The 24312-nt window shown below is 33.0% G+C and overlaps 1 protein-coding gene across 6 annotated transcripts in view; it reads right to left on the reverse strand.

Annotated features, from left to right (window-relative positions):
- Positions 1 to 24312, reverse strand: part of LOC129222406 (chromodomain-helicase-DNA-binding protein Mi-2 homolog) — a 105065-nt gene that overhangs the window by 46834 nt on the left and 33919 nt on the right. For 5 of the 6 annotated variants that reach the window (XM_054856916.1, XM_054856913.1, XM_054856915.1 and 2 more), the window contains 18 exons: positions 22240 to 22357; positions 21192 to 21316; positions 20572 to 20664; positions 20267 to 20408; positions 20000 to 20142; positions 18560 to 18791; positions 17914 to 17955; positions 17741 to 17835; positions 17501 to 17592; positions 16040 to 16226; positions 12410 to 12643; positions 8598 to 8736; positions 7091 to 7180; positions 6426 to 6663; positions 5482 to 5614; positions 2899 to 2999; positions 2711 to 2805; positions 46 to 270 (listed from right to left, as the gene is read on the reverse strand). In XM_054856916.1, coding sequence (XP_054712891.1) covers positions 46 to 270; positions 2711 to 2805; positions 2899 to 2999; positions 5482 to 5614; positions 6426 to 6663; positions 7091 to 7180; positions 8598 to 8736; positions 12410 to 12643; positions 16040 to 16226; positions 17501 to 17592; positions 17741 to 17835; positions 17914 to 17955; positions 18560 to 18791; positions 20000 to 20142; positions 20267 to 20408; positions 20572 to 20664; positions 21192 to 21316; positions 22240 to 22357 — 2524 coding nt within the window. Of the gene's footprint in view, positions 1 to 45; positions 271 to 2710; positions 2806 to 2898; positions 3000 to 5481; positions 5615 to 6425; positions 6664 to 7090; positions 7183 to 8597; positions 8737 to 12409; positions 12644 to 16039; positions 16227 to 17500; positions 17593 to 17740; positions 17836 to 17913; positions 17956 to 18559; positions 18792 to 19999; positions 20143 to 20266; positions 20409 to 20571; positions 20665 to 21191; positions 21317 to 22239; positions 22358 to 24312 lie in introns of those variants that run through there. The other variant, XR_008580586.1, reaches the window with a different exon arrangement.

The raw sequence follows: 24312 nt of genomic DNA on the forward strand, positions 1-24312 counted from the left end.
ACGGGGGGGAGACACACACACACAGAGATGTCTACTTGGACAAACCTGGCTGCTGTTGGGGCTGCTGTTGCTGTGTGCTGGCAAATGCAGGGCTCTGGCCCTGGGAGTTGGGGCCCGGCTGGGGCTGGGGCTGCCCGGTCAGGCGAGAGAGGATGCCCCTCTCCGACATCTGGAGCCTCTGGGCCACCGGCGGAATGCGGGCCAGGGTCGCGGGAAGGCGGCTCACGTCCGACTTCATGTCGCTGAGCAGCTCTTCCAGCTGATTGAGCACTGGAAAACGAAAATCATCACATTAGAATTGGCAGCATAGACTAATAATAAGAGTAGACCGAGCTATGGCAACCCTTTTGCTGCTCATAAACCAAACCATGTGACTGGTGGATATCCTAGCAACAGCGGGCGTTGATCGTAGCACAGACGATCAACGCCCGCGAGAAATAAAATAAATAGAATTGATGGAACACGGAAGAAGTGATATTTTATGGAGTCCGACTTGTAAATTTGTTATTCTAGGCTGTAAATATTTTGTTAATATAGTGAGTTTTTCGTTTTAGATAGTACTGTGCATTTTCTTTAGTCAATTTCAATAACTCTCTAAGCAATTAAAGATGCAAGCGCCCAAAAGAATCGGCAAACGGTAAGATTTTTACCTACAATTTCAATTTAAGATACCGATTAGTACATTTTTGCGTTAACGCAAAACGTTTATGCCATTACGTTCATGCCAACGCTGACGTAGCAGTTCCGAATGAAATAAAAGTTACTGAAAACTGTGATCAAAAACTAATTACTAATGTCAAAATAATGCATAACTAAAAGTAAAACAGTTCAATCTCTGCACCTGGGAAAAAATTATAATGAAAACACATTACGTCTTAAAATGTATGTCGAGTGCCAAACTATAGATAATGTTGCCATCTAGCAACCATGCTGCCAAAGTTTTCGCCAAGCCTCCCACTAGTCACATGATATATCCATGAACCAATTTTTTCATCAGCAAGTCTGTGAAAGCTCGGTCTACTCTTATTATTAGTCTATGATTGGCAGCAATGAGATTCCTTTTTTCAAACAGTAGTTATTCAGGATACCTTTGAGCCACAGTTTCTCCATGTTAAACAAGGCTGTAGCGAAATTTACAAAGCTTTACATGCAATAAAAAAGCAGTCAAAAATTTCGTTTTTTGAACTTCAACTCTGAAAAAATTCAAGATGTCCCCCCATCCCCATCACCAAAGATCATCTAAACTTTCCTTTTTAGGGCTTCAATTTCAGAAAAATTTCAGCTGCAGTGCTACGAAATTTACCGAAGAATGGCCCAAATTTTCTCCTGCGACTAAAATTACCAAATATTTTCTAAAACCCCATGTTTTAAAAGCAAACTTCAAAAATTTGTCGGGGGAATGTCTCTCTACGACAACATACAACTTTTTCTGAACCAAAAAAAAAAAAAAAAACGTACTTTTGACTAAATGATATTATAAAAATTAATTTAAATTATCTGAGAAAAATTCAGTATAAATACTGTTCAAAAGAAAAATCCCCCCCTAAAAAATACAACAACCAATAATAAGGCCTTCCTCTTCCTCGTTATCTTCTTAAATTTTTTTTTCATTTTTCGGTTTGCACTCTCCCCCCCCCCCCCCCCCATTGCCATATGTCTACCAATGTGCAATATGCTTCAAAAATCATACCAACAGGCGACTTTTTCGGCTTTTTGTTGAAAATTTATGACCCCACTCCAACCCCTGAAACAATATTCAGGCTACAGCTTTGATGTTAAACTGCTCTGCTCATACTTTAAAAGGTTACTTAAACAATTCAATCAAGCAACTCAAGTTTAACTGAAAAATACAGAATGAAAACTTACAGAGAAAAAGAGTGGCTAAATTCAGATTTCTCAAAAACAGTCTCAACAAGTACACAAATGCTTAAGTACATGAGGAAAGGCACAAGCCAAAGCAAAGCAAAATTGCACATCTCATTTATCCCTATTTGAACTGTTTAAAATCCATTCTTCATCAGTAGAAAAGTAAGTAAATTCTTTGATGAGCCTACTTCAATCAGCCAACAAATATGGCAGCCATTATGCAACATGAAATGTCATGACTGCTATCAATTGGAATGTGATAGTGTTAACTTGTAAAAGCTACCAGCTGTATCAACATAGAATTCAAAATAACTACAATGCAACTAAAAGGAAAATACAGGAAGTCGTATGAAAACAAACAAAAATAAAAGTATCCTCTAACCTGAACCATACTCTAAAAACTCCAATTCTTACTAATTCAAGATGATTTTTTTACTTTTACCATCATTTTTTCTACAGAATAACTTTTTTAAAAAGAGATTTTTATTAGCTTCAACCTACTTTAATATTTATTAATTTTCAATCAGAAATTATTTTTCTTTTAAATTCATAGATTCATTAAAATATTCAATTAAGCATTAACTTACATTGAAATTAGGTGAAATTGCAACAAAATTTGCGAAAAAGAAAAAATATATGACTTTTTTTTTTTTCTAAAATTAAATTTTGCAGAAATTATTTTCTTAAATCTAGCTACAAGTTACATGTTTTCACTTAATCCTTCGTAACAGTAAAAATTTTTCTATCAATTCTTTTAAATAATGATTTGAAGATGATTATACACTTTTGAGGTTTCTTTTTTATAACTTAATTAAAATTTAAAAATAAAAAAGCATTTACAAACCTTTATGTAAAACTGCATTTGCAGGTTTGTTACCAGCTAATGATTCTTTAGACAAATGTTGATGAGATTCAGCTAGGCATTCTAACTCAGCAAACCTAGACAACACAAAACATTTATTAGTTTTTCTGTACAACTAACAACCACCATTACGCCGCTAAATATGAAAACAATATTTTCGGGTGACTAACCTAGCATTAAGAGCCATAGCAGGATGATTGGGATCTTGAGTGAGATTAAGATATGCAGCCCGTCTTAATTGTTCTTCAATAACTAATGCTTGCTCCAGAAGCTAGGGTAATAAAAAAAATCTAATTAAAACTTTGTTTTGGAAATACAAAAACTACAGCAAAAAAAAGTAAAAATAATTTTAATTAGTTAGAGTAATTAATTTCAAAATAATTCTTCAATTATTTCTTCTTATAACAGGGTGTCTGTTCCACATCAGTCTTCAACTTCCGCGACTTTTTCATACCGGCATCATAAAATTATCAAGTATTAAAATGTTGACGTATTAAAAAAATATAGTTTAAAGTAATTACAACCTACTTACCAAGTAACATTTGTTATTGATTTATACCAATTGTTTCACATTTTTCAAAAATGTTTTACCAAATTTTATTTATACACTAAAATTATTCTATTTCACATTTTAAATCTCATTTTAACATATTTATAGCATTTGAACCAGGGTTGGCTTTTTGCCGGCAGAAACTGGTTTTTGCCCTGCCAGTGGCAGAAACTGGTTATAACCGGTAAAAACTGGCAGAAACTGGCAAAAAGTAGAAAACGTTTTTAATTGCTCTAGTAATTACATAATGACAGGCAATTAAGTAAAATAAAATATTAACTCCATTTCGTCATTGCAAAAACTTAATATAATAGTTATTTAATAATTAGTGTAAAAATATGTTAAATAACAAGACTGACATTTCCAAAGCAAAGTAAAATGTATCATAATTGAATTTGCTATGTGTTAGAAATTTTAGCCTTGTAATGATTGTAAGTAACAAATTTTTTAGTTTGTTTATAATTATTTTGTTTGCATTCAATATAAAGTTTAATATATCAAATATTTAAACAAATACAGATTTTTTTTTATTTCATTAAACTCTAAAATTCAGGAACTTGTCATTTTACACTTAATATAACTGAATAAAGCTATTCTCAAAGAGCTCCTGCTGCTGCAACTTACTGTGCTGATTTAGCAAACGATGCAATAATAGAGCTTGAAACGAAATATGACTGCAAACTATTATCTTTAGTAACTGATAATGAACACAAGATGGAGTTAATGAGGAAAATTATTGAAGAAGAAATGCCATCTGTTGCAACTTATGGGTGTTCAGCTCATTACTTAAATCTTGGACTGGATATCACACCAGATTCTCTCATTAAACATGTGGTTTCAGTCCAGAAATATTTCATAAACCATCACAGGCAAGGAGCTTGTCTAAAGGAGTACCCAAAAGCTGTGAAACCACATACACCTTGTAATACACGGTGGAATAGCCAGGTGGACTGCTTAGAGTCGTGTATGAAGATTCGCCCATATTGTTTACAAATACTAGGAGAACATGAAGGTGATATTCATGACAAAGGTATTGTTCAGATTATAAATAATCAGATGATTCACAAAGAAGTTAAACACTTGCTGCTGCAGGAAAAACCTGTTGCTATTGCTCTGGATTCAGTTCAAAAAGAGAACTGCTCAATTGCAGAGGCTTGCTATGTTTGGGTTCGTTTAACAAAAGACGCTCTTATAGTGCTTTTGAGAAGGAAGTGATGCACAGATTTATTCAAGCAGTTACTGATAACCATTTACTCGCCTATATGCTCCATCCAAAGTATTTGGGAGTAAATTTATCATGTAATCAAGAAGAAAGTACCCGAACTTAACTCGCAAATATTAACCCTGATTATGTACCTTATACCATAGCTTTACAAAACAAATTGGCCCCTTTTCCCGAAACCTATTTTTCCAATCAAGTTGTAACAACTAATCCAGCTACCGCATGGTGGTTCAATTTGAAAAAATGTGATATAGATGAAAGTTTTGTGAATCTTGCTTGTTTTTTGATGATAATGCCAGCTAGTTCTGCTGGGATTGAAAGAATCTCCTCAAATTTCTCCTTTGTGCACAACAAACTGAGAAATTGTTTAGGTTTAGAAACAGCGTCCAAACTTATATTTTGTTACAGGCTGCTGCAGTGTGAAAACAATGTAAAATTTGATTTTGAATGGTGATAGTGTTGTAAATAAATTGTTTTTGGGTTAATATTTAATTATTTTTCTTATACATTTTCTATTGTATGTCAGGAATTGCATTTATGTCATTTTTTGAGTTTCTGCCAGTTTCTGCCATAAATGTGGCAGAAAGGGGTTTTTGCCATGCCGGTTTTAACCGGTTTCTACCAGTGGTTTTTACCGCCTCGGCAGAAACCTGCCAACCCTGATTTGAACACAACAATCATTAAATATAATAAATAAATAAAAATCACAATGTTAGTAGCCGAGCAGATTTTTTTTTAATACCACCAAATATGACTACAGATCATCATCTTCTACATAAACTAGGATAATAGCGTATACAACTTTCTTGGTTCACCTACTGTGTTTTGGGTTAAATTAACTCTCAATAAAATAAAAATTAAAAAAAATCACAAAACATCCGACTCGAGGGAGTTCAAAAAAATGTGTAAAATTATATTTGGTGATTATACAAATGCAAAGTTAGGTATATATTTGAAAGAATATAATGGAATTGGACTCACCTTGAACCTCCTAGCAAGGAATTTATTTTTAATTTCTAGGAAATTTCCTTTACCTACATCCATCTTAAAAGGTTCATTAATAATACTAAAAGCAAAATCATTCTGTATGTCTTGCCATCTACCATAACCATGTCTAAAAATTGAGTTAAGGTACAATAAAGTGAATTAAATTATTAGTTTAATACAACTCGACAAAAGATGGAATATAAAAACAATTGCAACAATTTACAAAAAAAAATCTAAAATTGGAAAAATTACACTGTTTTAAAGTTTTTTTTTTTTTTTTTTTTTTTGTCTCTTTCTCTTTTGACCACTCCAGGACTAGAAAGCTTTTCAATTTTTTATTAGTCAAATGCTATTTTTTGAAAAATGCATTAAGTTTCATAATATTTAAACAGATTAGTTGTGAGACTTTTCACGGAAAGTTAACATTTAAAAAAGAATACAAAAGTCGCAGAAACTATGGTCATAAAAGATTATCACTATTCAGGTAATATTTTAACAGAGGTCTAGTACAGTGCAGGACATGAACACATACACACACAGTAATGTGCATGTATGTGTCATAAAGCGAACACTCTAAACCCTTTCATGAAAACTTCCTCAAAAACAAAAATATACTATGAAATAAAACAGGAAAATGTATTGTGATAACAAATTCAGTTTTATGAATTAATTTTCAATTTAGTTAACAAACTAATGTTATTTTATACCTTCAGCATAATCTAAATATTTAAACGAGATATTATTCAAGTTCCCCAAGAAGACATTTGGGAATAGCTTGCTTCCAAATTTTAAAGATTATATGCGATTTTAAAAATCTCATTATTTATTTTTTCTTGTAATCTTTTAATTATTTATCAATAACATTAATCAAAATAGTAAGTGGCTATCAAATTGATTCAAAAAAATATGAAAATAACTGCATTGTCTGAAAAGGATACTTCACAATTCCAGCTAAGAGCCAATAATCGTGGCGCCTATGCCAGATTTCATATTCGCGCCCAGGTACAGCCGCACGTTCCTCATTTTGCCATAACGTATGAAGCTCGGTAAATCCTCCGTCAGCAATATTGAACATAAATTTTCTCTTCCCCTTCGACTCTGTAGGTTCCTCCTTGATATCAGAGTCTTTCGTAGGCTTCTCATCATCTTTAATTTCAATGACTTCAGCCTTATTATCTAAAGAGGATAAAAGCAGTTTCTCAAAATCAAGATATGCATTAGCAGTTAGTAAAGGAATTTTTCATAAGAAGCAAATAGTTGATTTTTTTTTCCTTTGTACAACTTGTAACATGAATGTAATAACATAACTATACAAGAGAAAAATAGAAGAAATTAAATAATTATTGTTTGAGAGACAAGCTACAAAATTGCTCATCGCTAAACAATTTGTGGAAATATATGATACAAAGCCTGCCTTAAAAAAAAAAAATCTTTAAAACAGTTTATAGTCATTTCAATAAGTCTTGTAATGCATTAAAAGAAAAAAAAACTTTGGAAATCCATGAATAATTTTGAATCTATATTGTCCATGTAAAAATGTAGACACATCTTGCTATTATGCAGTCTAATACTGCATAGTTTTTGTCATTAAAATCCTACATACCATTAGTTTTTTCTTTGTTTTCATTAGATTTTCCTTTGTTTTCTTTATCTGCATCTTTGTCTTCATCTTCAAAAACTTCTGGTTTTTCTTCTAAAAAGTTAAAGAAAATGATAAATTAAAGAAAAAACTAAATTTAAGCCAATTTCAGTTCTATGATATTTCATATAAATAAAAAATCAAAGGAATTGAAGCTACATTTTATGAATTGCTATACCTAGTCAATTAAGTAGCTTGGACATTTGAAATTTGCGACCCATTTGGTGATACTACATAAGCACATAAGAAATTATAAAATTCAGTTCACTGAAAGTAGTTAAGAAAAGGTACAACCTCAAAACCTAAAGTTTTTAAATTGTATTAAAAAGTACACTTACAAATTACAATCAATGAAAACAAGTAGGGTGGAAATATCTGCGTTTGATAAAATATGATAACAACAAAATAGAATTCAAAACAGAAATCAATGAAAGAAATATTAAATAGATAATATTGCTTAAAAGTACTCATCTGTTACACGACAAAAATATCATTCTGTCAAAGCAAAAGTTAGCATAAAAATTGAATAATAAAATAATCGAAATAATTTCTTCTATTTTGTGGCTGATCTTTTAATTGTCAACGATGAATGCAAAAGAAAAAAAAATGAAAGCAATTTCACTATCATCATGTAAACTTTTTTCAGCTAAAATGTCATTTCGTCACACAAGGAATTTCCCCTTCTACTAATCAACATTGTATATCATTTAAGTGAGGGGTTGTTTAACATTTTAGTATAGCATAGCTGCCAACATTGAGAGATGAAAGTTATGGGGACTTATGCATTACAATAGGGAGACTTTGTATGAATAAAGTTAACAACAAAAGTTTGGGGTAAAAGGATCTACAACTTTTAGAGGCATGAGTTTATCTTCTCTTACATATAATAATAAATACACTTACAATAATTCTTGACAGTGGGTAAAAATTTAGGAAGTTCAAAGAAACCAGTAACCTTTACCACACCTTTTTTAAGAAATAAAAGTTCTTATTTACTTCATTAGGGAGTTTAAGAAAAGACATCCGAATTCGGAAGTGTCCCGAATGAATCCGGAAAGTTGGCAGCTAGCTATGGTACAGGTTGGTTCAAGGACATTCAAGCAAAAGTTAGTAAGTTCAAATGTTTAATTATGAGACAAAGACATTTAACACTGTATAGTCATTATGATAAACAGCAAAATCACTTAACAGGATGTTTGTTAAAGTAACTTTAAAAATGTAAAATCTGTTAAACAGGTAGTAATTAATAGATTTTTTTAACTAACTGTAGTCGCCTGTTAAATTTGATATGTTGACTTCATATTGCTTTCATATTTTTTGACTGCAAAAGAAAAACATCTTTAACTACGTTTTTTACATTTAAAACATAAAACTGGCATAATTAAATGCACAGTAAAACACTTGCCGCTAAAGAAGTTCATACGAGAAACATAAGTGCATACATGAATATTGATTGTTCCAAATTACTAACCTTTTTTGATCACAGTAGAATCCACCTCTATCACTTCTTTGTCATTAGTTTTCTCTTTTTTTTCTTCCGGTTTCTTTTCCTCTATCTTTTCTTCGGTTTTCTTTTCTTTCTCCTTTTCTTCAGTTTTTTCTTTGGTTTCCTTTAAGAAAAGATTACAAGGGAAAAAAAAGATCAAATTTAGTTGCTTTAAAATCTTAATTTATTTTCAAATAAGTGGTAGATGACAACATTATGAGAACTATAAGATGTATTGATGCACTAAAAATCAGTACAGGATATAATAGTTAAAACATTGAAATGGAGAAGTAAAATGATGCACTTGGGCTGAATTTAATGTGATTGAAATGAATTTTAAAGCTCCAGAGTAAAAATAAAAGTATATTTTCTAAACAGTTCCAACCAAACTTGGCAATTTTTACTTAGGCATATTCTTGGCAATTTTTACTACGATTATGAATAGTTATATAACGGTAAATGCACATGCGATGGGCTCATAACCATACATAAACAAATTTCTTCTGAAAGAACAGAAAAAGCACCAATCATTTGATCGAAGTTCGTTTATTTCTGAAAAAAGTGAGTCAAATATGCAGTTTAAGAACAATTTGGTACAAGAGTCATGAATTAGGCTCACCGTGACAATCAATCGAAACAATTTGTACATCATGTTGCAAAATTAGTGGAAAATGCTTTCATTATATCTTCAACTCTAGGGAAACAAACACGTTTTAAAAGAATAGTTTTTTTTTTTTTTTACCACACGCTTTTTTTTTCCGAACTGCTACTCTCTGTTTATTTTTATTACAGGTTGCTTAAATGCTTCACTAGTTTTTTACATGATAGTTCATCTACTTTCAAACTAGAATTTTAATGAAAATAGAAATAAATTTAATTTATTTACTTTGTAACAAAACTCCAAAAATCATTGAAAAGATAATAATCAGATTCTTGTGCAGGTCTCTTACTGCATGTTAGCTTTATCATCAACGCTTGCTTATTTGATTTACACTGAAAATAAAAGCTTGAAAAAAAAAAACGTCTAATTCCAATGCTTCCCTGTTATTAGTATTGAATCCAAAAAGAGTTTCTTCAAATGTCTCAAAAATCCATTCTTGCAGATACTGCCATTTACCTGTCCACGGTTGCATACAACTTGATGTAGAAAAAAAAAATCAATGAAAGCCTACATCAAATCTGAATTACAAATGTGTTTTTCTCAAAACTTTTGCTAACATCTCTTTCCTTCTCACTGCCACAAATGTGGATTTTTAAATTGGTTTCCAGCATTTCTCTTGTAAATAAATTCATCCCGCCCCCCAATGATGGGTAGCAAGAAAAAGTTACAAAGACCAAATTGGCACAAACAAACACAATACACAGAACAAGAAACAATAAAGTGAAGTATTTAGCTGCTGATACGCTCTCTTGATTCCCAATGACGGTTGCACAGGCTACGTCTGGAAAGTTGGGTGCAACTGTGCAGGATGTCCATTTCTCGGTTCGAGTTACAAAGAGGACAATTGGGACTCTATAAACAATCCTCAAACGGTGAAGATGCTTTGACAAACAGTCATGGTCAGTTAAAAGTCGTCGAAGTATGGCTACTGACTCTGCTCTTAGTGCTAATATGACAAAATCACTGTTTATAAACCATACTTTGTGGTTGCTTCTAGATCTTGCCAAAAAACATCCCTTGATTTTTTTCCTGATATATAATTTTATTGCATTAAATGAAACTGGCTCGTTTGATATTTGAGTAACAGCAGACCCCCTCTTTACTAGAGCATCAACGAGCTTGTTTCCCCTGATCCCACAATGTGCTGGGATCCACTGCAACAACGCTTTTATATTCTGCATCAGCAGATAATAAAATGCAACTAAATTTAAAAATGCAATTAAAAAAGTGGAATTCTGCAAAACTAAAATGTATGGAACACCTCCAATTTTTGGAAAAAATGCATGAATGATAATTTCATGGAGGTTTTTTTTTCTTTTGATAAATTCTTGCAATTTTCTTCTCAAAACTTTAAAAAATGAGACAACCATATGGAAGCGGAGTTCTGAGAATCTGAAGATCGAACTCTAAGAGCAGGAATTAGTAAAATAGAGGGTGCAAGCCCAATCATTAACTTAGCAAAAGGGGAGGAAAAGACGGCAAGTCACTTGCTCAACGACGAATGAGAAACACATTTTACGTGAAACGAGTGGAAGAAATCCCGATTTGCTCCGACGCTTTGCTTTAAAACCTATCACGTGACTTGGGACCGGTCCACCGGTGACTAACCAAAGCGTTCTTGAGAGCTACCGGTTAACTGGTTGCTACTGATGTCCTTTTATGAGCATCACTGGTTGATCTACCGGTCGACTACAACTTAAATTGGTTGATTGAACGACGTGACATTTTTGACCCATTGTAAGGATTTTTCATCTGCGTGTTATGTTACCTAAAGTATATTATCATTGCTTACTTAAAACATAAGTTTATTAGTGTACTAAATTATACAAATTTATAAGGGGTTTTTACTTACGGCTGTTCTACCGATGTTTTTCAATCTCCTTTTTGGTCATTGCTGCCTTCATACCACATTCACAAAGTCTCTACATGAAATACAAGCTTACCCCTGTTGCCACTTGGTGGCGTTTTTGCTCCTGCCTTCTCATTGGATGTGTTGGGAGGCTTTTATGCCGAGTAACAACGATAGCCACTAATAGACAATCAGGTTCATACATGTGCTTTGGAGCACATATTTAAGATTGCAGGCTAGTAGATGAAATCTTTCCTGGATGGCTGTCTTGAATAGCAGTAGTGTGTAGTATTATAGGATCCTTGTCATGTAGTATTAGTGGTACATATTCGTTTTTAGCTGCTGTTCGGCTGTGGTAGAAGTGATGGAGTTGTAGAGGTGATATGGTTAATCAGTTTAAGTTTCTCCGGTTATTCTTACTTGTCTATTAGATGACAGTTTAAATGTTTACCTAAGGCCCAGTCATTTTTGCAGGCTCTTAACCAGTTTTTAACCATCAATAAATGGTTTATTGATTTTAAAAAGGATTTATGTGTTGTATTCAACAGTCTACATGTATTCGGTTAGTATACATTTCATAAAAACATTAGGTATGCTAACATGTTATTCGTCTGTGCAAGTAACCGGTGATCAACCGAAAGCGTTCAATGAAGCATTGGTTGGTTCACAACTGGTTAGTAGCCGCTGACGTCATAGCTGTCATGTGATCAACTGACCGGTAGCTACCGGTCGAGGTTGTCAAACGTACTGTTTGACCACGGATTGTATGTAATTTGGCAATCTGCCAAGTAAAGACTATTCCACCTGAATGAATCTAGCAGGGGAAAAGGGAAAATAAAGATAGGATTTTGATGCACGCGTTTTATAATGTCACTAGTGCCTTATTCATTTATTGCATTCTCAAACATAAAATAAGGGAGAACAAAAATAGCTACCATGGAAACAACAAAAAGAAAATAAAATATTTTCATTTCGTTCAGGAACGTGAAGGCAAAATGGTAAGCTCAAAACTTTGTTGTGAATAAGTAAATCAATTAATTTTTACCATGAGAATATTGATCGAATATACTTAAGTATTAAAAAAAAATGTTGCTGAGAGCAAATTTTCATTTTTACAAAACTAAGGCGAAATAATAGAGAGGCAAAAGTGCACATCTGTAACAAACAAACTCACACCCCTATAAACAAATAGATACGTCCATTTCCGCCTATAAACCGGACATCAGCCTCTCCATGTAATCGATGGTCAGACAGTAAGCTTTATCTCTTCTGAATGATCGAACTCACCTCGGCAGAGTCCTTCTCCTTGGTGGAGTCTGGCGGTTCCCCTTCCTTGTTTTCGTCGGGCGGGAGTGAGGGGGCAGGCGTGGAAGCAGGGGTCGGAGCCGGCGTCGATTCCTTGCTGTCGCTCGGCGTCCCGCCATTGGCCGGCGCCGGAGCCGCCTGCTCCGGGACCTTGTTCGGAGGCAGCTCCCCGGGCGGGATGCTGTAGAGGCCGTTGATGTGCTCAAACTCCTGAACCTGGAAAGGAAAGGGGGAGGTCAAACCCATAGACTAATAATAAGAGTAGACCGAGCTTTCTCATTCTTGCTGATAAAGAAAATTGGTTCATTGATGTATCATGTGACTAGTGGAAGGGCTTGGCAAAGACTTTGGCAGCATGGTTGCTAGATGGCAGCATTATCTACAGTTTGGCACTCGACATGTATTTTAAGACAATGTGTTTTCATTAAAAAAACTTCCAGGTGCAGAGATTGAACTGTTTTTCTTTTCGTTATGCATTATTTTGACATTAGTAATAGTTTCTGATCAGTTTTCGGTAACTTTTATTTCATTTGGAGCCGTCAGCGTTGGCGTGAACGAAATGGCGTAAACGTTTTGCGTTAACGCAAAAATGTACTAATCGGTATCTTAAATTGAAACTGTAGGTAAAAATCTTACCGTTTGCTGATTCTTCTTGGTCGCTTGCATCTTTTATTGCTTAGAGAGTTATTGAAATTGACTAAAGAAAATGCACAATGCTATCTAAACGAAAAACTCACTATATTAACAAAATATTTACAACTTAGAATAACAAATTGACAAATCGGACTCCATAAAAGATCATTCTTCCGTGTTCCATCAATTCTGTTTATTTTATTTCGCGCTGGCGTTGATCGTCTGCTACGATTAACGCCCGCTGTTGCTAGGATATCCACCAGTCACATGGTTTGGTTTATGAGCAGCAAAAGGGTTGCCATAGCTCGGTCTACTCTTATTATTATTAGTCTATGATGGATACCTCAGTTGCTAAATTGATTAACTCCACTTTTTAAAAAAATCCTCATTTCTGCTTTAATAGTGCTTTATCAATGCTTAGCATGTGAATTGATATTAGACTTTCGGTTCAGTACATTTCTGATCCTAGGATGGCAGAAAATGTAACACGTTTGCCCATTCACTCCTATGGATAGCACCATCTTCTTCATCACTTTTCTCCACTTTTTGTTTTGTGGAGTTAATCGATTTGGAAAATCAAGCATCTATATTTCCGATATTTTCAATTAGCAAAAATGGTAAATGCATCATCGAATCACTCTTTTCTTTCTCATATTATAATTACAATATTTTGACTTCAAATTAAGGTTTCTTTCATTATTTACATACTAGAAAGTCGCCCGTCATGGTATGACGGATGAACATTTTCTTCCATGTACGTACAAATGCAGCGATTGCCTGTTTGGTGATATTTTGGTAGTTTTAAGTCAAATTTGGCAGTTTAACCCTAACTACAGTGGATTAAACATTAACTCCAGTAGATAGCTGTCATTGTTGACCATTTTTACGTTTCTTCATTCTAATAAAATGATAGTCTTACCAGTAAAACAGTTAAAGTCACCAGATAGAGTTCAGCCTTGTCACGATAAAGCCTTTCCCTGCATGTTACACATTACCAAAACACATTATCAAATAATCATGCCGTGGCACAAGTTTCACTGTTATAACACGCGGGTTACTCGATCATCGGCTATTATATATATGAGGATAATATTTCATTTTACATTTTTATTAACTTTTATGGAATTAATTAAGCATGAGCTGTTTTATTCATTTTTCTTCTGTTAGCTACTTTTACAGTTATATGATTCAGAAATAAATAATATGCATTACTAAATCATAAGACATTTTCTTTTTTTCTAAGCAATGTTTAAATTTAATTAGGCACTTTTAATATGAATTAAAATAGTTAAATTACAAATAATTTTATCCATCTAAAACACAAGTAAAAAAAGGAATATTATATTACTTTGCTATATTAGTTATGTATTATACATTATAAAAATATAGTAAATAACTTTTTGGTTTTTTTAAAAATAATAAATGAACAATATCACTATGATTAACATACTTTTTTTTTTTTTGAAAGTACCATAGTTGAAAAAAGAAATATCGAAAATATCAAAATATCATATTTTCAAAATAAATATCGGGGCTTTATATATTATGTAAACACAAATTTCTTTTTGCTTAATGAGTGTGATTGAGAATTGTGACATTTGAGAAATTTGCAGGCCTTTGTGAAACTCGAAATACTAAGGCAAAAGGTTCTATTTAATATACTGAAAGATTTTCATGTCTACCTAGGCTTATATTTTCAAAATTTAAGAGGACTGCTTTGCAATGTGTCAAATATGAGAGGAGTTTTGTTGACTAGCCTCAAGCAATGTTTGTCCACTGTATGACTCTAGGTAGAGACATAATGTCTGGGGGAGGCATTAGGTAGCAACATCCTAACTACCACATTTCGAGGAAAGTCCACAAAGCCCCATTCCTATAGCATCAAGATACTCTGAAATTAAGTTTTAAGATGTTAATTTTCAAAAAAATTTAGGAGAAGAGTACCTAACTATCTCTCCTCCAAGGTCATCAAAGGCGGCCCAAATTCGCATTTTCAGGACTTCCCAATTTGGAATAATTTTCTTGATAGAGTTATAAACCCATTCCTTCCCCTGATGTTATGGAATACAGTTTATAATAGGATTTCAATTTCAAAAAGTTTTCAGGGGAAACCCTTCAAACCTCGCTTTTCTCTAACATCACTAAGAGATGTTCTAAGGTTGCATTTTCAAAAATTTGATTTCTAAAAACTTGGGGAAATGCTCGAATCTTATACTTTTGCTTAACGTCAACAAAAATGGCCAATTGAGTTTTTAAGGACTGTGAGCTCAAATTTTCTGGATGGAACCCCCTAACCCCCTTTTACCTAACATCTTTGAAGATGATCTAAAATTGCATTTTTTTAAATTCAGTTAATAACTGGGGAAAAGTCTCTGTACCCCATCAGTACTAAAGATGACCTCAAAATGCTATTTTGAACATAACTTAACTAATGTGTCAAGACATGTCCATGGGAAATCCTCCAAACCTCCAACCAGCTTAACATCACCAAAGATCGTCTAGAATTGCATTTTGGAACTTCTATTTCGAAAATTCCAAAGGAGAGTTCCGAATCTCATTCCTTGCCCTCATACCATCATTTCCAGATGTAGGCAAGAGTCCTCTTTTCTTAATATCATTGAACATGGTATTAAACTGCATTTTTCAAAAGACTATTATTTTGGAAAAGAAAATATGTAAACTGGCATTTTCAAGACACAAAAATCCAAAATTTTTTTTTAATTTTTTTTTTCGATTGGGGGAAGTTCCTTAGGATTACATACCTCTGCCTGAAGATGTGTATTTTTTCTACCGCTTATTTTTGTCATTGAAAACTGCTAACTGGCCCTTATATGTCATGTTACTATATTTTAGTATATTTTTGTTCTGTTTTTAAAAAATTAATATTTAAACCAGGATGTGAGACCAGATCACTAAAAGTTAGCACGGACCAGTGAAATTTTGTACGTACTGGTCCATTGGATTTTTCTATACACGTACCTTTTTCCTGATTAAGGACATGACTCCAATCCTTGTCAACACATGCTGTCTCGAAAGCCCTTCCCTGGGCACGCCATCGGCAAATGTCTCCGAATTGTCAGCACCAGGTTCACAAAGGTGGCGCATGAACAGAGAAACGTAGGCCTTGAAGTTCTTTTCAGACTTGCCTCTCAAATCACGCACCAACCTACAAAAATAGAAAAAGAAAAATCAAACATTATGCATGCATCCATTGAAGAAAATCAAACTGTTTCTTTAATTCTTCAATAAGAGCGAGGAATGTTGTCCCGCCTAACAAAAGTGGCATGATTAAAACATTTACAGCAAAGTTAATAAATCACTAATTGCATGGGTTTTGTTTTTTAACCGCAAAATTTTTTTCAAATCATAACTTAATTGCTGGGTATATGCTTGTAGTTCTGCCTTAGTCTACTGTTGAGGGCAGTAACTTGAAATTTATAGCCAAATTTGTTTTAATCTTCATTTTACAATTTGAGTCGCACCATTGCTTGTGGATTCTTGCTGGTGTGATCAAAGAATTCTATAATAGGGTAGAGACTGAATCTGGCAACAGTTCCATGTTCCAGCAAGAGGAAAAATTAGAGTGGCAAATACAAAAAATTGTATTGATTCCAAGTCAACTGAAATATTTACCACTATCATCTTTATTATAAATAGCACTCGAATCTCTCTCAACCTGGTCTCTGTGCTTAAGTCATGATAGCCAATGGAAGCAGTACACGAGTCTTCCATCTATCCTAATATAGAACTCTTCAGGTGTGATAAATTAATTTTATCTCCAGTTTTTCTTCAATGAGAGGACAGCTACCTCCACTTTGGTTAAAACTGTTCCAAAGTAATGAATCCATAACAAAAACGAAACTGCACCCTTTGGTTGTCGTTAACCATGCTCTCGGTGTATGCTTTTAGTTCTGCCTTATTCCGGTTTGAAAGTGGTAATTTACACCTCATTAGTTTTATATATTTAGAATGCAATTAGAACTTTCGCTTTGTGAAATTTTCTAAATACATAAGCATTTGTTTTATAACGCAAATTATTTGCCATACTGAAAACTAACGTGTTTTTAAACATCTATTTCATCACTATCATAATTAAAAACAAAAATTACATTAATTTTGCTCACTTACTTCAAAAGTTTTATAGATTTTGCAATAAGAAACTTAAAATTTGATAATTCAAAAAAAAAAAAATAATAATAATTATCACTATACTCCCATAAATTTTCACTCCCTTAAGGATGAACTGAATAATAATGCCTTATTACAATGTAATTTCAACTAAATGGGCGTAAAAATTGAAAAGAGTGAACTTGCATAAGAGACAAATCTCATTGTATAATCAGTAAAAAGAAAAAACAATAAGAAAAATAAATAAAATGATAAAAACAGTTAAGTTATTACACCTAAACTAGAATATACATTAAATATTTTTTCACTCACCATTGTGAATTAAATGCATCTTGGGGTGGCATGCCATAGCGCATAATTGCATTTAAGAAAGCTTTCCTCTGTCTGGCATTGAATCCGAGTACCTGAAAACAAAGGTAATGAATATGAGAGAGAAAGAAACATTAGAACATCAAAGATAGACTTTGTGTTTAAATTCATATACCATGAAAAAAATGTAACATATTCATTTCTAAAAACTGAAAGAGGCAAAAACAGTCACAATTGTCTTACTTCAATATTTCCACCAACTCTTGCCAATAGAGGTGGCAATGGCTTATCTCTCTCATTTTGACCCAATCTACCTTTGCGTCCTCGTATGCCTTTCTCTGCACAAGAAGCAAAATTTTAGTACCAAATATTAACATAATAAATGCATAATTTTGTCTATAATACACTGCACTTACCTTCATTTTTCTCTTCGAAGTCATCGTCATCTTCATTGTCATCTACAATTTAAACAGGTGCTTTATTTCAAGAAATAATTACAAAAAAAAAAAAAAAAACTCCTTAATACTTTAATATAAATACTTATAAGATATTTAATAATGTTTAATAAATACCGTTCATTTATTAAACAGAGCCGAATTTTGCAGAAATTCAACTTTAAATAATAAATTCAGCACTAAGAATTGTTGTGCATGATTTTCAGGAGCGTGCACAGGGGGGGGGGGGGAGACCTGTTGGCCTGAGCCTGAAGGGAGTCCAATATTTTTAAAACTAGGTGAAATATAGGGGTAAACAATATAGAGGGGGCCCAGAAAAGTCATTTGCGACGGGCCCCAAAATTTCTGTGCACGCCCTTGATGATTTTCTACATATAGTGAAGAAAGGAAAAAAAAATTTGAAAGATTAAGAGACAAGATTCAATATTTATGCTCTTTAAGACTACTCTCATTATTTCAAGATTTGATTTTTAAGCAGAAAATATCAAGAAAATAGAATTTCAACACAGTAGTAAAGAATTATTTTTAAAAAACTTTTAAGGCAAAAAAGAATCTATAAAAAACTACCAAAAAACTGAAAAATAAACTGGAATAAAGTGAAGTTTACCAGATGGAACAGAGAAGTCAGAATTGTAGTCAGACAGATTATCTTGCCAAGTGGAATCATCTTGTGGACCCATAGCATCATTGTAGTTGACCTGTTTACGAACTCTTTTTCCTTTTCCTAGTGTTCTTGCCATGTCTTCTTGCTGTTGCTCATAATGATGGCGAAGCAATTTCTCCCAATATGCTGGATCAGCAGATTCAACTTCTTGTTTTAAAATTTCGGTTTCAGGTTCCTATGAAAATGTTGATTTCATTTTTAAAATGTAATGTATATACACATAAAATATATGATCATACAAACAATCTATGTGGCTATACTCCCCCTCCCTATACTTGCTAATTGGATTATAGAGTAGGACAGAGGTTCCCAAACTTCAGACCTCCACGGACCCCTCCGGAAAAATTACGAACTTCTCGCATCAAAATTTAATCCAAAAATTCCTCCCATTATAAATGCAAATAAAATTGCTTTTTTTCTTTTTTGAAATTTTTTTCTAAACTAGACGAAGTCCATAACTAGTAATTTACCCTATATGTATTTTTAAGATGCGTAACAATACAGAAAATGTTTCTTTATTTGTATAAAACTTGTTATTTTCCCACCTTCAGTAGTTGAAGAGGAAGCAGCATATTTAGGTGCATTATCATTTAGATTTAAAAAAATTACTGGAAAATATGGAGTGGTTATTCAAACACTAACAAAGCAAAGTTTAGGTCAGTAAGGTAAGGGAATTTAACTTTTTCTATCATTGCTGCTAAAGGTGTGAAATTTCTATTACAAAGCCAATAAGTTGATAATTAAGCGCACACTTTGCTTCTAAAAAGATTTTGTGTGTGGGAGAGCAGTTTGTGTTGCTGTATGTGCTTATCTATTTCAGTCTTCGCTTGCAATTTTAAAGTATTTAATCAGACACATGCAATGGGCTTTGCTCTCATTGGGTTAAAGTCAATCAGATAAGTCAGTTATCATAGTTATAGAGTGTATGCGTGTATAGCACTAACTTGATCCTGCAATGAAATGCCACAATTGATAACAAAGGAATAAGCAATATTTTGTCCCGATCTAAACAAACAAAAGGCATTCAAAACATAACGAAATGGAAATAAGAATCTAGATGAAATTCTTCACATGCTAAAAAATATCATTGATTTCTCCAGTGGCAAAACCTTTTAAAGGCTGGAGCAAAATGAATTATGGTAGAGAACTTGCCTTCTTCATTACACAAAATGGTTTCAATTAAAACTATGTAAATAAGCTAAATATTAGCTTATCCATAGAATGCACACTACAGTGGAGTACCAACAAATGTTTTGTAATTGCTAAATTTCAACTATCACATGGACTCATTAGGATAGTGAGTATGTGTCTATTCAGAAGTAAAAAGATGTACAATGAAAGAAATTAGTTACAACTGACTCATAGTCAACCACATTAACTTACCTCTTCAACTTCTTTAGTAACATAAGCAGCAACTTTAAAGGAACTCAAATAGTCATTTGCCCAAAGTTCTTTTTGTTCAATACCTTCTTGTGTCCGATCCAGCAGCTCATCAATAGCTTTTGAATCGTAATGTATAGTATCTTCTATTGAACACGAAAATGAAAAAAAAAAAAAAAAAATTAGAGTAACTCAATATTATTTTAACAACATTTTACCAAAAATAAAGAAAGAAAATCTACAAGTTATGAGGAAAGCCATAGTACAAACCTTTCCCTTCGTCATCCTTAAATAATTGTTCTGTTCCAAAACGCAATATATCATCTAATTCTTGTTTGGACATAGTGTTTGATCTGCTTCCTAAACCAGGCCTGACAACTAAATGAGTCAACATCATTTTCTTTTTAGCCACCTAAAAATATTCAGTAAGTTCAAGGCCATGAAAAAAGATAGCTATATTTTTCTGTTTATAAATGTTTTCATACAAAAACATATAAGAAAATAGAACCTAAAAGAAGATAAAATTAAGAAAGGGTTTTGGAAAGAATTGAAAAATCATAACAGGTTCAACTTACTTGTGTGATTCTTTCCTCAACAGAAGCTCTTGTAACAAAACGATAGATCATCACTTTATTAGACTGTCCTATCCTATGTGCACGGCTGAATGCCTACAAATTGTTCATGCAGTTATTGAAAATTGCCAGGATCATGTAAATATCTTTCAGACAATAATTGATAATTTTATGGCCTTGAACAAATTTTATGTCTGCTCATGCAATGCATTTTTATAGAAAAAATAAAATTTTCCAAATCACCATTACAAAAGAGGAAGATTAAAAACTATATAACAATTAGCGCAAGGGATTTGATCAAGAAAAGAAAACTCTTCAAAATCTTTTAGAGGAGTGATAAACATGGAAAACAGTGAAGACTCAGACTAGTGATCAATTGTATTAAGAAAATAAAAATAAATAAACTACTTTTGTAAGGATGAAACAGAATATGACAGGGGAAGAAAACTGTACTCTTTTGAGTTTTAATCATTAAAATGTTTGACAGTTCATATCAAGAAAATAATAAGCATTGTTTTTTTGAATTTGAAAATTCTTAAATGTTACCAATCCATCAAACTAAGTTTGATGATATACATTATTCTAACACTAACTAAATTAATTTAAAACTTAGTGAATAGTACCTGAATATCATTGTGCGGATTCCAATCTGAATCATAGATAACGACTGTATCTGCAGTTGCTAAATTGATTCCTAAACCACCAGCTCTAGTTGACAGTAAAAAGGCAAATTGTGGAGCACCAGGAGCTAAAATAAGAATCAATAAAAGTAAGAAACATTCTAAAATCTGCTACACTTCTAATTAAGTTAACTTTTGAACAATTTGATAAACACAGAATCTTGACAGCTATATCTCATTCATCTAAAGCTAGATAATGCAATGCAAAAATCTCCTTGATAGTTGAATCAATTGATTTACAAATAAGAGATTTGTATGGGTAATGTCATGAAGCCCAGTAACTCAGTGGTAGCATTTCCATGATAAAGGTCTGGGTCCTATCCCCAGGTCGGGCATGATCGACTCGGCCGTTCATCCCTTCAGTGGGTCAATAAAATGAGTACCAAGCGTGCTGGGGAACTAAACCTGGGGTGTTCCACGCTTAGCTGACCACCTAACCGGAACACATGCCTAGTATCCCAGAGCCCTTGGTCAGGAAGACTGAGATGGGCACAGGTGACCTTGGCCCCCATGGGCTGTTGTGCCACTCGGCTTGGTTTTGAGCAATGTCATTTTTCTGAAAAGGTCATGATTATTGTATAAAATTTTGCTAATATAGTAAAAAAATAAATAACTGAAGTTTCTATTATCACTTTCTTTTCCAAAATCAACAAAATAAACATAATAATTAAGAAAAAATAACCAAAATAAAGTTGATCCATTTTGGTTAAAACCCAGATGAGTATAATAAAATTTAATCTGTTTACTTTTGTTATACATTTTTGTTCGAATGAAGACCTTGTCTCTCCCATCACTTTGTATTTGTTGCAACTTTCAGATTATCTCTCAGTCTTTTTGAAACATTCTGCATGCATACAATGTATGAATTGTAGCAAAAAAAAAAAAAAAAAAAAGCCATTTTAATTTTAAAAATATTTTTTCTTCACTATTTGTAGCTAAGTTTTTCAGTATAATATGGAGAAATTCCAAACACCACTGAAAATCTACTTACCATTAAATCGATCAATTGCTTCTTGTCTTTGACTTCCTGTAATACCACCATCTATCCTTTCATATTTATAATGCTCAGCTTCAAGGAAGTCTTCTAAAATATCTAACATTTTTGTCATCTGCAATAATAATTAAATATCTAAATCACAAAAAATTAAATTAGGGAAAGCATATCTCATAAATTTAACAATAGATTCATTAATGCTAAAAGTTTTAAACAAAAGCAGAAAAAACTAATTAAACTATTTAAAATTACCTTATGTAGAAACAATCTTGCATTATATCTATTTTCTATATATACATTCTGAAATCTTCCATGAAAAGAAAAGGGTCATTGATTTAAGGATGCAATCCTTTGACAGCATGATCACAGCAGCAAAATTTGCAAACCATACTTCTGTCTCCATGTTTTGCCCACGTTAACGGACATGTGGGACGAAACTAAACACTAACTAGGAGTAAACAAGTAATCAGTCTACAGCCCTTCTTTTTTGCTTCCTGCTAAGATTCTTCTTCACTTATGAGATCTACATCCAGTGAATTTTGTTTGTGACATCGAATTCTACCTATGTTCTTTTTAAATTCAATTTTCTAACCAGAAAAGTTAAAGGTGCAAAAATTTTAAGTATTTCAAAGTTGCATAGGCAAGTTCAGTTTCAGAAGTCCTGTAAAAAGTAGCAGTTGAGGATACAACATTAATGAAAAGCGGAACTAAAGAATTCATTAATAAGCAACAGGACTGAAACTGAACAGGATTTCATTAATAATGATAACACTAAAGTCAGAGGAATGAAGTCAAATTATTAGCACCATTATTGATAGGCAGTGGCGGTGAATCGGGGGTTATGGTTCATTTTTTTCTTTTCTTTTCAACTTAAGGAAAAAACCTACAAGTTATAAAAGAAGCAGAAATGTCGAAATTTTCAGATCATAATTGTTTGCTTTACTTTGTATATCTGTTTACGAAACATTATTTAGCACAAGCAGTGACTTTTAGTTCATGTACTGTATATCATCGCCTCAGAGCAACAGTAGGATATCTTAGTGTTATTCCTGGGATTAGACATTTTACTGTTGCTCTGAGGCGACGATATACTTGCCTATACGTTGAGAAATTTATTACACAAAATGAGGGCAAAGGTTAGGGGGTCAACTTATACGCAGGGCAGAACTTCCTAAAATTTTGCATAAGCAATTCTTGGGGTGAAAAAAACCGGAAAATGTGAACATTTTCCCGATTTTAGTCCAATTCTTTTAAGCAGATGCTATAATACTTACACATTCTGCTATAACTTTACACGGTCCCACTGTGAGATAAAGACTAAATAATTACAGTAAACGACCGATTACGCGGGGAAAATTAAAGTGCGGAAATTGCAAATTAACACTCATTTTTCAAAAAATGTATAATATGGCTACAGCACTTAACTTTATTGATATTTATTCAAAATTAAAGCAACAAGTAACAAAAATCCTAACCGCAAAAGCGAGGCCTTTACAAAAATCGCAATCACACAAATGAACCCTTTTTGTGCAAACATTATTAACAGACATTTTAAACAGAAAAATGTACATTGCATTTCATTTTCCTCCTTTTTACAATGTTCATATTCAAAATCAGTGGCAAAACATTCCTAATTTTTTCTAAAAGTAGAGATTCGACTTATACGCGGGTTTTCGATTTTTCCCCGATTTCTCTCCTAAAAGTAGGGGGGTTGACTTTTCGTGAGATCGACCAAAACGCGAGTATATACTACTCATTGTTTAGATATTAGCACTCATATGCTTTCAAAACCAGCATTAGCAAAGTTTTGTACTTTTTTGCCCCCCCCCCCCCCTCCCCCCCACTTTTCAGTTTTGTCATAAACTAACTCTGGAATACTAGACTTAAAATACATAAAGTTTACTAAAACTTACGAGCGTTAGGCTTGATAAATAAGAATTTATGTCAAAGTTTTTTACAGCCACAAAGACTGGGGGAGGGAAAATAAAATGCTAAACCCTATTGCCCCCCATGGCAACCCTGAACATTTTTGTGAAGCATTTTCCAAAACATTTCATCCCTAGGGAAGAT

Source organism: Uloborus diversus, chromosome 5 (genome assembly GCF_026930045.1).
Source record: "Uloborus diversus isolate 005 chromosome 5, Udiv.v.3.1, whole genome shotgun sequence".
NCBI lineage: Eukaryota > Metazoa > Arthropoda > Arachnida > Araneae > Uloboridae > Uloborus > Uloborus diversus.